The 13,019-nt window shown below is 31.1% G+C and overlaps 1 protein-coding gene across 1 annotated transcript in view; it reads left to right on the top strand.

Annotated features, from left to right (window-relative positions):
* Positions 1 to 2,494: 2,494 nt before the first annotated feature.
* The window catches only part of eIF2beta (eukaryotic translation initiation factor 2 subunit beta), a 28,084-nt gene continuing 17,559 nt past the window's right edge, over positions 2,495 to 13,019 (top strand). Inside the window, exon 1 of the mRNA XM_067287763.1 lies at positions 2,495 to 2,657. Within this exon, the coding sequence (XP_067143864.1) occupies positions 2,640 to 2,657 (18 nt within the window). The 5' untranslated portion in view covers positions 2,495 to 2,639. The remainder of the gene's footprint in view (positions 2,658 to 13,019) is intronic.

The following is a 13,019-nucleotide window of genomic DNA, read 5'->3' as shown; positions in this document are numbered from 1 at the left end:
AAATATTTTAATGGGATTTTTTTTAAAACTCCTGTCAACTATACAGAACTATCATAAAAACATGCCAGTAAACTCCTATCGGTTGGGTTAAGTTATAAATCTAGTCTAGGGTGAGCAACCGTTTTTATAACACGGGCCAGAATAAATTTTACGTTATTTCCGCGGGCCGTAGTAGTCAATTGACGCCTTCTTGTGACTTGTAATTTTTTTAATAACTAATAATTAGTTATTTTTCCAATTTAATAATCTATTAAAGATCTCGCGGGCCGGATAGAAAGTTTTCGCGAGCCGTAGCTGGCCCACGGGCCGGGAGTTGCCGGCCGTTGATCTAGTCTGCTCGTGATTCACATAATCGGGCGAGGGTGGCCGAGTATCTAGCAGGCGGCTAACAGCCCACAACCGCTCCGGGATATAAAGTCCGACTCTTTACGCGTGTGTCGCTTCTACCAGCTAAACCGGGTGAGGTTGGTGCACTGTAAACCGCATGTGCTAATGCCTATATAATCTGGCTGATTAGAAACTGACCTGGTTTCGACATTCCTTCCGCCACATTTACACATTCCGCACACATTACGGCGTGCACTCTTGATAGCACAATATGCGGTCTACAATATCTATAATATCTACATTATTGTAACAACTAACTTGCGCTTTCACAACTTCTAAATTTTCATTCATAAAACCACATAATGGACCCCGAAACGAAACTATCTGAGCCATGGAGGACGCCATTTTGCTTTCCACCGTAAACTACTGCTACAAACGGCCGTTTTTGCCGTTCGACGGTGCGCACTCCCACCGGAATTTAGGAACGCGTTCCGCAGGAATTTTTAAACGGATGTCGCTCGCGCGGAGTTACGTGGAGGAATAAAAGAACGCACCCAATATCTATAATATCTACATTATTGTAACAACTAACTTGCGCTTTCACAACTTCTAAATTTTCATTCATAAAACCATATAATGGACCCCGAAACGAAACTATCTGAGCCATGGAGGACGCCATTTTGCTTTCCACCGTAAACTACTGCTACAAACGGCCGTTTTTGCCGTTCGACGGTGCGCACTCCCACCGGAATTTAGGAACGCGTTCCGCAGGAATTTTTAAACGGATGTCGCTCGCGCGGAGTTACGTGGAGGAATAAAAGAACGCACCCAAGCATAATTCTAATTTACGGTCGATTGTGATGTCACTGAATCACGTGATGGAACGCAATCGGTGTAAATACACCACAGTCAGAATTAATTTATTACAAACAAAATTTGCTACTGTTCGTTTCTTGAACGGAAAATTTGTCTTTTGTCCAATATTCAATGTTTATATTGTAGCTTTAAAAGATGACTATTGTTCATTATTTTCATCAAAATATTTAAAATTATACAGTATATTATAAAAGTTATTCTACAGAATATGTAGACTTTCCTTCTTAAATTTTTTTAATCTCAAGATTTTTCTGCTGAATTTTCAATCTCTTACTCAAAATTTTTGTTTTCTTTTGTATTATTTAATAAAATTATTCATTGCTTTTGATATCTACCTATCTCTTGATTCCTTATGACTTAACATATAAAAGCAATTCAAATTTGTATTACTAAAATTAATCTATTTAGTCTTCTTTAAATATAACACATACAGTAATTATCAAAATAATACAAAAACTTATAGAGGTGCCACTTTTATTGAGTTATATCAAATGATATACAGATAGGTGCAATTGTTATTATGAAAAAAGACACACAGTGCAAAAATATAGTAGAAAAACCGTTTATTTTTCTGCACAAATTAAATAAGGAATACGAAATAATTGCGAGATTGAGGCCGAAGTTTTAAATGCGGAAACGTGTACGTGGGACGTTCGGCGCCGCTTTCCTGTAAGTCTAGAAGTTTGACAATGGTGTTTGGAATGTCGAGCATGATTCCACTGACATTCTAAACACCATTGTTAAACTTCTAGGCTTACAGGAAAGCAGCGCTGAACGTCCGACGTACACGTTTTCGCGTTTAAAACTTTGGCCTCAACCTCGCTAATAATAACGAACATCAAACATCTGTATTTCTCAGTTTCATAACAGTATATTTACCCCTATAGGCCGGATGGCCGAACGGTCAAGGTGTCAGCCTACCGCTCTGGGGGAAACCGGGTTCGTTTCGGAAGGAATTTTTCGGGAATGGTCCGTCCGGATATTTCGGGCCCCGTCCATCACCACCCGGCCGCTCCATTGTGGGCCTGGCCAAACCCATAATGGGCTTTTTTAAAGAGGCCCTCTTAGTGCCCACAGAGCGGAAAGAGTTTTAAAAAAAGTATACCTACCCGTATGCGTAAGCTTTTAAAATGGCATATTTAAATCTTAAATTAATTAATTATACCTATTTATAATATATTAATTTATATAACAAACATTTAATTAATAATTCGATATTATTTATTAATTATTTTAAAAAATATAATTATTGGTGAAAATTTTTTAATCATTACTCACTAGGATGCACTTTCTTTCAATTCTGGAGAATGTCTGATGCAATCCTCGTCTGGAGTTACTTGTGATGGAAAATTATTAATTACGGATCTGTACAGAATTTTAGTTTAAGCTTTTACATAAAAATCGAAAGTTAATTTATAGAAGTTACATTTTAAAAAATGGCAGAGGACGAAGCGGTGAGTTTTAAAATGATTTTTTTGTTTTTTTTTTATTACCTTCAGTTGGGAATGTAAGAAAAGGCTTAGTGAACTAAAATGAATAAATCGAATATAATGAAATATTAATTGGATTTAACTTAATATAAATTAATTTAATTTATATTTTGTTTGTCTCTGATATTGCGATTTTAATCTCAGATTGAGAAGTAAAACTTATTACAAAAAATTTGTAAGAAGGGTTTTACTTCTCCATATGGATGCATGAATTGCATATTACACACTGAACAAATATGACAATTATTAAGCATAATATATTTAATTTCTTAATAAAATACACAAATTTTATATAAAACACATACTTAATTAAATATATACACTAATTGCATCAACTTTGAAAGAATTTAAATCAGGTAAACATATTACAAGATGGGGTCAGTGAACATTATATAAACAGATTAATAGATTATTATTATTATTATTATAGAAATGTCATTTTAACTTGTTGCGTATTGAAAACAGGATGAATAAAATGTTCCTATTTTTATTTTTAAGATTAGTTCATGCAATTATACAATAATTATATATACAAAGCGTGCGATGCCATTTTTCTCTAAATATGTTTTATTGATGAAATGAACTCTAAATTCAAAGTTTTCTGCTGCAAAAAAATTGTGGCAATAGCGATGCTATAAGTTGCTGTATTTTGAAGTTGAATTTATGTGCAAGCCATAAAGTTATAAGTGCCGGAGTGTAAATCATGTGACTTTTGGCACTTAGAATGTTACGACTCATGTTTGCATCATTTTGTTATTCTGGAGAATTTGTAACCTAGTGAGTTTACTATTTTATTGTAAAATAAAAATAAATTCCTGAAGGAATTCATTTACTAGAAGTGTTTATCTCTCCTGAAAAGTAGTGTTTTTATTTTGGAATTTGCAACATTATGGCATTGCATGTTTCATATACATTATGTTTTATTGATTAAACACAATTATTTAAAATTTTATATATATCATATAAAAACACGTATAGCAAATCTTTTTTTAAATTAAAAATGTTTTTACTCTATACATAGGATTGTAGTTTGAAGGAGCTTGGGGTGATCTAGCCACATCTGTTCGTTGTTCTGTATGAAAAAATTTTTTTTATATGTTGATCTAAAAAATATAAATGATCAATTCTTAACATTTAAATTCTGAATATTTGCATACCATTCTGTACATAGTTATTTAATAATAATATGTTATATTTCAAAATGTTTTCGGAGCAGGCCCCAGACTTTCTTTCCTGGGTACTCTGTAGTCCCAAACCCTCGGTAAGGCTGTCTTACCATTTGCTAGTGTCATCTATACAATAATTGGTCTAGCTATGCCCTTGTTTTTACGTATTGTATAAAAAAATGCTTATTTCAAATTTAAAGCACTGGGAAGAAAACTTGTTTTCTGTATATTTTTTCTGTTTTATGACATACTATTTAAACAACAGTTACTAATTATATATTTTGTGCCATATAAAAGGGAAAGAGCTTCTTTTGAATATAAGTATTGAAGAAGCTAATTTAATTTGTTAAACTTTGGTTTTTTTTTTTAAGTCTAGCTATTAATCTTGTAAATTTTAGTATTTATTCCATGCTTTCTCTGTTAAATGTAATTCAAAAGATGTTTTATGTTAGTTAATTTAGATTTTTGAAAAGGCAGATTTCTGATGACAAATACTGTATATTTCCGTAGATAAGACAATAGTTGAATCATAAAAAAAAGGTCCCCAAAATCCAGGGTTGTCTTATAGGACAGATACAAAAAAAATTAGATTGAATTATGTAACAATAAAAACAATACTAGAACAAAATAAATATTAAAAGTTATGTTTATTGAGCTACTGAGGAAAAAACAGACAAACTGTAATTATTTACTAGTATAGAGTAGGGTATGACCACAAAATAGAATAGCCCATTTGATGTTTTTTTGAATAGTCAAGGTCATTACCCAAATGCCCGAATCAGTGTGAATGTTTGCAACAATCACAAGGCAGTGCTGCCAGATGTAAGAAAATAAAATTTGTTCATTCGAAAAATTACAAATAGGACATAATTCCATATATGCTATACAGTATTATTATCCAGATGATGATCACTGATCTAAACTAAATTCGTAGGCCTTTGATAGTTTGGGGGTCATCTTATAGGACAGATATATGCTAAAACTATAAAGCTTTGACGAAAATTTATACCTCATCTTATCTGTGGAAATATACAGTCCCTCAAAAATACTTAATAAAACAATGTTTCGATTTCTAAACAAAAATTTACTTTACATAGTCATAAAATTATTATAATTTATTTTCAGAAAGCTTATTTTATAAGTATAATTAATTTTTTACAATCTTATCCTTAAAAGATTAATATAATAAAGTTATTGAAAAATATACCAGATCATTTCTAATAAATTAAAATGATGAATATTGCTTTTGCTTTTGATTTTTTTTAACACTAAATCATCTTATTAAGTAAATATATATAAGGTCAATATTTTATTTTGGTAATTAGCTGAAATGCAATTTTTTTTTCTAGATTTTGTTTTTATGTTTTATGATGCAAAAAACATCCTATATGTGATTTGATAATGTTTATATAATTAATTTTGTATATTGCCAAATCTATGTGTGATAGGAATTAAATTTATTAAAGACATTTAAAGTTGTTTCTTCTAAGAACAAAGTTAGTTTCCTATTTATATATAATGGAAGGCTAATTTTTGGACTAATAAGAAATGCTAAAAAGTCCTCAGTTAAAATATCAGTAAATTCATTTCCTATGCTTGATAGAGTATTATTAATTAATGATAAAGATCTAGAGCAGGGATCACCAAACTTTTTCACGGTGGGCCAGATAACTGAGAGAATGATGAGTGTGGGCTGCATAACCATTTTGTTCAATACAGTATACAGAATACACAAAAAAGAAAGAAAACTAACATATTTATTTACTAATACACAAATATGATCACTGCAGCAAGCTTTTCTAAGAAACTTCGTTGCAGGTAATTACACAAAAAACGCTCTGATATCCAGTGGCAAAAAGTTGCCAAATTCTTAATTTCACTGATTTTCCTAAAATTTATATTACTGTCAAATGCAAATATCAGATTGGACCAATTCTGGCATTTTTACTTACACTTATTTTAATTTTTTCCACAGTAACTTCATCTACAATCTGTGATATTTCCATATAAATAATTATGTTTTAGCTCATTTGTGGTACAGTGCGGCGATGGGTCAGATGAACTGACCTCGCAGGCCAGGTTTGGGGGAACCCTGATCTAGCGAAATACTTATAAGCATATAATTTTTCATTTAAGGAACTTATAAAATTTTAAATGTTTCATCAATATAAATATAGTTAAAAGATTTTTACTTTAAAAAAATATTAAATTTATTCGAAAGATGGTAGAATATCTACACCGGAGAAGAGTAAAGTTTCACGTATCTAAATGCCTTTTACTGGTGTGTGTATCATCCACAACAAAGTAGTTACAAATGTTTTCGAATCTAATGGTTCTTCATCAGGTAACGATCCCCTAACGGAATGCACTTTGATTAAATTTATAGTACAGAAGTCAAAGAGAATAATTTAAAATTGATATTTTTGTCAAAAGTAGTAGTCATATTACTTAATTTATCATAAATCTATAGAAGATACAAATGCTTTGCTTTCTTTGTATTCATTAAGATCAGGGCCGGATTTACATAAGGGCATTTGGGGCCTGTGCCCAGGGCCCCCACAAAACTAAAAAAAAATTATGTTTAAACATAATTGTTTTTTCTATTATTGCGACAGCCTAGTGTGGCCTAATCATGAGGGCAACAGGCAGAGAAACCGAACCCGGGAAAAAGTCTATGAAACATCGGAAAATTTCGGGAAAAAAATTCACATAGGTATTTTTCAGTTAAATTAAAATAATTAGTTTTACACAATAAAATATATGTATGTTTACAATAACCTTATTTTAAAATGAAATTTACAACTTCCTAGTTCAAATCTAATTGAAAGTACAGTATTTTGTGTAAATTTTCTAAATCATCAAATTTGCCTACTCTTAAAGGGGGGACCCCCACCGAATTTGTGCCCAGGGCCTCTAGATTGGTAAATCCGGCCCTGATTAAGATAAAAGATAAAAGGAAAAATAAAATAAACTTTAGATTAATTTGAATTTTAAATAAATTTATTTTTTTTAATTTTTTATTAAGTGTGTTTATCATGATCATTACAATTTGAGTAGATGACAAAAGAAGAGTTCAATTTTTAATCATGTAATACAGCAATATAAAATATGAAACGAAAAATGCTTTAAAATAATTTTATGCAGATTAGTACCTGATGAAGTATAGTTATTTAATTTAAACTTATTATATATATAAATTTCATTGCAATGTCTTAATTGGATTGATGTTTATGATTTGTAAAGAATGAAAAATTAATAAATACATTACAATTGATAACAGATGTGTTTTAACATAATGTCCTTACAGAAATTTAGTGGGGGTATGCTATTGACCTCTGATTAGAATCAGGTTATTCAGGAATATTTTATCATGTTTAATTGGAAAATAATAGTTTTGAAATATTTATAAAGAATAATAAAAATTTTAATTTCAATTGATTTGAAATATTAATAGTTACTTATTATTATTTATGAATAAGTAATAAATAAATTCTAAACAAATTTACACAAATTAATATTTAGAAATTCAAAAACTTCTTCATATAATAATAATAATCTCTCCCCTGTGGTCACCACCTGGTTGTGGTGGGAGAGCCCAGTAATTTTACTGATCCATAGAGCAATGCAGGCTGGAGCACAAGCTCCTGGTAGGGACACCCATGCCAGTAAGGTCTATGGGGAGAAATGAAGCTAAGAGTGACCACACCCACATTCTGTGGTGATATTTATCATGGTAGTAACCAGATCGAAGTTTGATACCAGCTCGGACGTCTCTCAGGTTAACTCATCGTCACGCGCGTGCGCAGTGAAATAGAAATCATACGCCCTCAGTCAATTAGGCACCAATTTAAAAAATTAATTAATAAAAATTTAGCGTCGAAAAACGGGTATTTTTACTTTAATCCAGTTTTTTGATATGTTTGTAGTCGAATTCAGTCAAAAAGTTTTAATTTTATCATAATTTATTGATGATTCTAATTTTTTAATATTAGAAGGTAAATAGCGTAAATTTCAAAGTGTCGTGTTTCATCTCCACTCCCGTACAAGTTTATTGCTCTAGACACGCACCAATGTTTGTTTTTACTTCTACTGATTATGCTTTTATTTCAACCTCGTCTGTTTTGGTTACAGAAGATGGGGAGACGGGCGTCACGTGATTGCTTACCTCTCATTTTACCACAGAAATTACCTTACCTTGAAAATTTTATTTTTTTTCTCGATTTTAATTATTACTATCTATCTTTTTTTTGATGGATTCTCATATTTATCTGTGTTATGAAGTTGCAGATATTTTTTTTATTAAGTTTTATGCATTTATATTTTTTTCTTTGATTTATATATGTAAAATATAATAAAATTCAAAAATTAATTGAATGTTATTGGAAATGCTAAACTATAAGTACAGTTTGTTTTACGGTACTATTGCAAACAGATATAGTCAATTATTTTGTAAACATATTTATAATTTTAATTTTTATAAATTTTTTAAATTGATGCAATGCAACACACTCAGAATCAATTAATTACTGTTGTGCGTTACTTAAGATGGCGGTGGGACTCGATTCAATTACTTCTTCATTTCAGATGTTAATTAGAGAGAGTTATTTTAATGTAATATTAGATAGTGTATGTTTATTATAATTAATAAATTTATATAGGAATAATATATATTAATTACTGACTATATTTAAAAAATAAAAAACAGAACAAAAATATAATAGAAAAAAATATGTTTATACAATACCAAAATGTTTTACATCTGTTCTACTTTTAATACAAGATTTATATAAATTATAATTAAGATAAACAACATAAATTGGTAATACAAAAAAATTATATTATTTATTTATACATTTAAATATTATTCATTTTTTTTATTTTATTATATTTTACATTATACAATGCTAAAACTTTATGTACTGTACATCTTGTATTGCAAGATTTATAATTAGCATGTGCAAAAAAGTTAATTTTTTATTTTCTGGGTTAGGCATACAAGGTTGCTTTCACTGATTTAGCAGACAGGACCTTTTGGATGCAGTATTCAACAAATGAACAACTTTTATTGATATATACATCAATAAATGTCGTTCATTTGTTGGATACTCTATCCAAAAGGTCCTGTTGGCGAGTCCGTGAAAGCAACCCCTTATGCCTAACCCAGAAAATAAAAGAAATACAGGAAAATAGGTAATATAAAAAATGAATACATTCATATAGTGTTAACTTTCTAATTCTATTGTACTTTCTGAACTTTCTATACATGACTTACATAAAGTATATGAGTGCTCACCACAAATGTATTTATTACATCGAAAATGCTGATTTGTCATCTTTCTGCCCTTTTTATAACTGCAATCAGAACAGGATGATCGCTTCCGTGATGTTGATGATGCGGATGTTGATGCTGCAGATATGGATGCTACTGATGTTGATGTCGATGATGTCCCTGTTGATGCTGTTGTTGATTCCAATTCCGATTCTGATGTTTCATGTTGCAACTTAGAGAATTGAAGGGCTGCCGTCCTAATGTTTCTGGGTAAAGTTTCTTTTTGTGCACTTAATTTTAATTGCGGAGTCATTAGTTCGATCGATAGCAGTTTCATGAAGTGTCTTCTGCGTTGATTTTGTGGAAGTTTATTATTCAGATAATAAATGACATGAGAATTTACGGCCAAAATATTTAGCAAACTATAAAAAATAACAAGGGGCCAGCGTCGGCAGTATCTTGCGCAATTATAACGTGATGCCAGTTTGTCAACAACGTTGACGCCTCCCTTTGTAAGATTGTAAAATGTTACGATTTCGGGTTTGTTTTTTTTCGTGGATTGAAAAATCAATGCTATTGTTGTGGTATAAAGTTGATAGTAAGAGAGTTACTTTATGTTTTTTTTGGGAGAGAGTGAAACTAAAGTATACTTTTTTGGAATCCAAAGATGCTACTGAATATAGTTCTGTTTCTCGAACTAATGAACTCTGGCAGTATTTCTCTTTTATTTTATTTTTTTAAAGTACCGACTGACGTCAGCTTAATGTCTAATAATTTTAATGCCAGTTCGTAACTTGTAAACCAATTATGAAATGTTATATTCCTTCCAGAGCCTGCTACAGGTTTACATAAACTTAACACAACATCTTTAGGAGAATTACTTATAAAATATTGGCTTTGCGGTTGCACTTCCTCATATACTTCTAAGTTGCTACTATAAAATGTCCTTGAATCTGTCAATGCAAAAATTTTTATCCCATATTTTGACGGCTTGCTTTTAATATATTGCCGGAATTGGCACCTGCCCCTAAATGCTTTCAACATCTCGTCTATAGTTAAATATTCCGATGGGCAATAATTCCTTTGGCAATTAGTAACAAATTTCTCAAAAAAATCTTGCACTGCAGCCAGTTTGTCAGTATTACAATGGTCATTTCTAGTTGCTTTATCGTCAAATCTTAATGCTCATATTAGAAAACTAAATCTTTTCTCTGACATCACAGGTTTTATAATTTCTATTCCGAAACCATCAGAGGTCCAAATATCTCGTAAATTTACTTTATTTAATTTTATCACCATGCATGCAAACAATATTCCTATAAAAGCTGTTATTTCACAAACATTTGTTGAGATTGCATCACGTTCGCGGCTAAATTTTTCTTTTATTCTCTCTATATACTTATTTGTATTTTCGACAATAGGATTTAATATATCGTCATCAAAAAATAACTTTCAGCATTTCGAAGGTGTTTTGACGAACTTTGCTCTTCCATTTGAGCCAGGCAAATGAGTTATAATATTTTCTTTTCCTCTCCTTTGAGTTTGAAGCGGCATTTCCTTATTCCACCTAGTTACACGGTCTTTACCCATAAAAAATGAACCAGAAGTACTAGCCTCGTCTAGGTCTGAACAATCTTGTTCAGATTCAGAGTCCGATTCTCGCTGCTCCAAAATATCATCCTCTTCCTCTGAAGAAAAAACATTATCATCATCTTCGATCATCTCTGCTATCTCCGAAGATGAAAGCAAATGAAAATTAGTTTTATCCATAGCACTGTTTTAACACAATTGTAAAAAAGAACTACTATACTCGAAATCAACAGCAGCAGCAAAAACAATGATGAGCTAACACAAAAAAACTGTACTTATATAGTATCAGAGTAAAAAGTCACGTGACAGAGAAGGGAAAGGACCAAAATTTATCAAATATGGAAATATGTAACTAGTGTTCCTTTCAAAGTCCATCAGTTGTTCATAACATGTCTCACTCTGCAACGAGGCATGGTTATGAACTGGCTATGCAATAACAATTAGCTTTACCAATACATTGATCTAGATTTGCTTTTTACTACCCTCTTTTATATCAACTTCAATCAAAAGCGTTAAATTATATTCCAGTAAGATTTAATTCAAAAAAGATTTTTTCATCTAATGTTTTCAATCTGTAATTGGAGATCTTGTTCAGGTCTGTATTATTCGTTAATCAAAATAATCTTTTTCGAATTAAAACTTACTGGAATGTAATTTAAGGCTTTTGATTGGAGTGTGTCCAATCAAAAGTCTTAAATTATATTCCAGTCATTCCACTCTACTAATAGGTGTTTTAACCCTCTTTTATATCATCCAATTTGGATTTAAACCTCAATTGTACATGCATCCTCTTTGCATGTGCATCTGAATTTTTATTCATTTGCACATCTCATGATAAATAACCCTTGTGTCAAATTTCAGGTCTATCTTATAAGTCTTTCTGATGTTGCATTTTCTCTGGACAGCAGTGTATAAACTGAAGGCTTGACAGAAATTAATTTATGATAGAGGTTTATGTAGTAAGGTCCAAAAGTTCTTTTCCCAAATAAGAAGTGTCAAATAAATAAAAGACATTACTTTTACTACAGTAGAACCCTCTAGTCCGCCCTCGGCTAGTCCATTGCTCCGGTTAATCTGATCGTGGTCGGAGTCGAGAAACTTGTCTTGACTCGTCAGTGACTCACTGCCTGTCGCATTCTTCTGTGTTCGTTACAGTGTACAATATGTAGTAAATACATACAGTATTGCTCTATTTCATTAATAATAACAGCTTTTGTGCGATTCATTGCAATGTTTTTACTGTAGAGAAACAATACAGTCATTCTTGAGTTGAAAGATTGTTTATTTTACTTTTTTCTGATAATCCAACCTTTTTTGTGCTTCGACCATACCCTCAGTCCCAAAGGTGACGAATTAGAGGGGTTTTACTGTATTGCGACTGTTATTTATAATGGAGGGAAAGTACTTTCCAAAATTTCATTTTGGACTCGGGATCTTGAAATGTCATAAAATGCAAAAAAATTTGGTGGCTTTTTCTACATGTGTGGATGTCAGTGTGTGTCTATGGCACAATTTTGTTCATCCTCTTTGAAACTTAATTCCTGTACTTTTGTCAAAAATTTCTGAAACTTTGCATGGAGATTTGTGTATTAGGGGATCGATGCTATTAAATTTTTGTGATTAAAGGTCAAGGGATGGGGAGATAAAAGGGATCATGGGTATCTTAAGTAGAGTAGACTTAAGGATGATTGTATTTATTATTAGCAATTACAATTTTTTACAAAACTTATCCCTACACTCATAATTAATTTTTTTTGTCCTTTTATAATAGTTAAAAATATAAAAAGTTTTATCTAATAAAATATAACAGATGGTGCCACCAAATGTTGCTGGGAAAATTAAGAAACTTAATACAAAGCTACAAAGAATCAAATAACCAGCAAAAAAAAGGGGGGGGAATTGTGTGTCTTTGCTGGTTCTTCGGTTCTGTGTAGCTTTATATCAAGTTTTCCCAGTTTTTTAGTAGTAGTATGTTAAGCAGCTCATTGCTGGATTTTTCAATATAGAGCTTCCTTTCTGTGCATGTGTGAAGTAAGTCAGGCTAAGAATTTTTTGATCTTACTACATATGCTGCTTCTATATTGTCGTCATTTTCATCTTATAACTGTTAGAATATTTTATTATGCATTTCAGCTAAAGATAAAATCAGATTTTATTAAATTCCTACTATTAGTTCACACTCTCCCTATATATATTGTTCAAATTTTCAATTGTTAATAAAATACTTTTTATTCATCTACTCAAGTTCAAATACATTTTTTTAAACTTGTAGCGGATGACACTTGATGTTAATACAGTTTT

Source organism: Centruroides vittatus, unplaced genomic scaffold, assembly GCF_030686945.1.
Source record: "Centruroides vittatus isolate TY-2023 unplaced genomic scaffold, ASM3068694v2 scaffold_654, whole genome shotgun sequence".
NCBI lineage: Eukaryota > Metazoa > Arthropoda > Arachnida > Scorpiones > Buthidae > Centruroides > Centruroides vittatus.
This window is presented reverse-complemented; position numbering and strand designations above follow the sequence as displayed.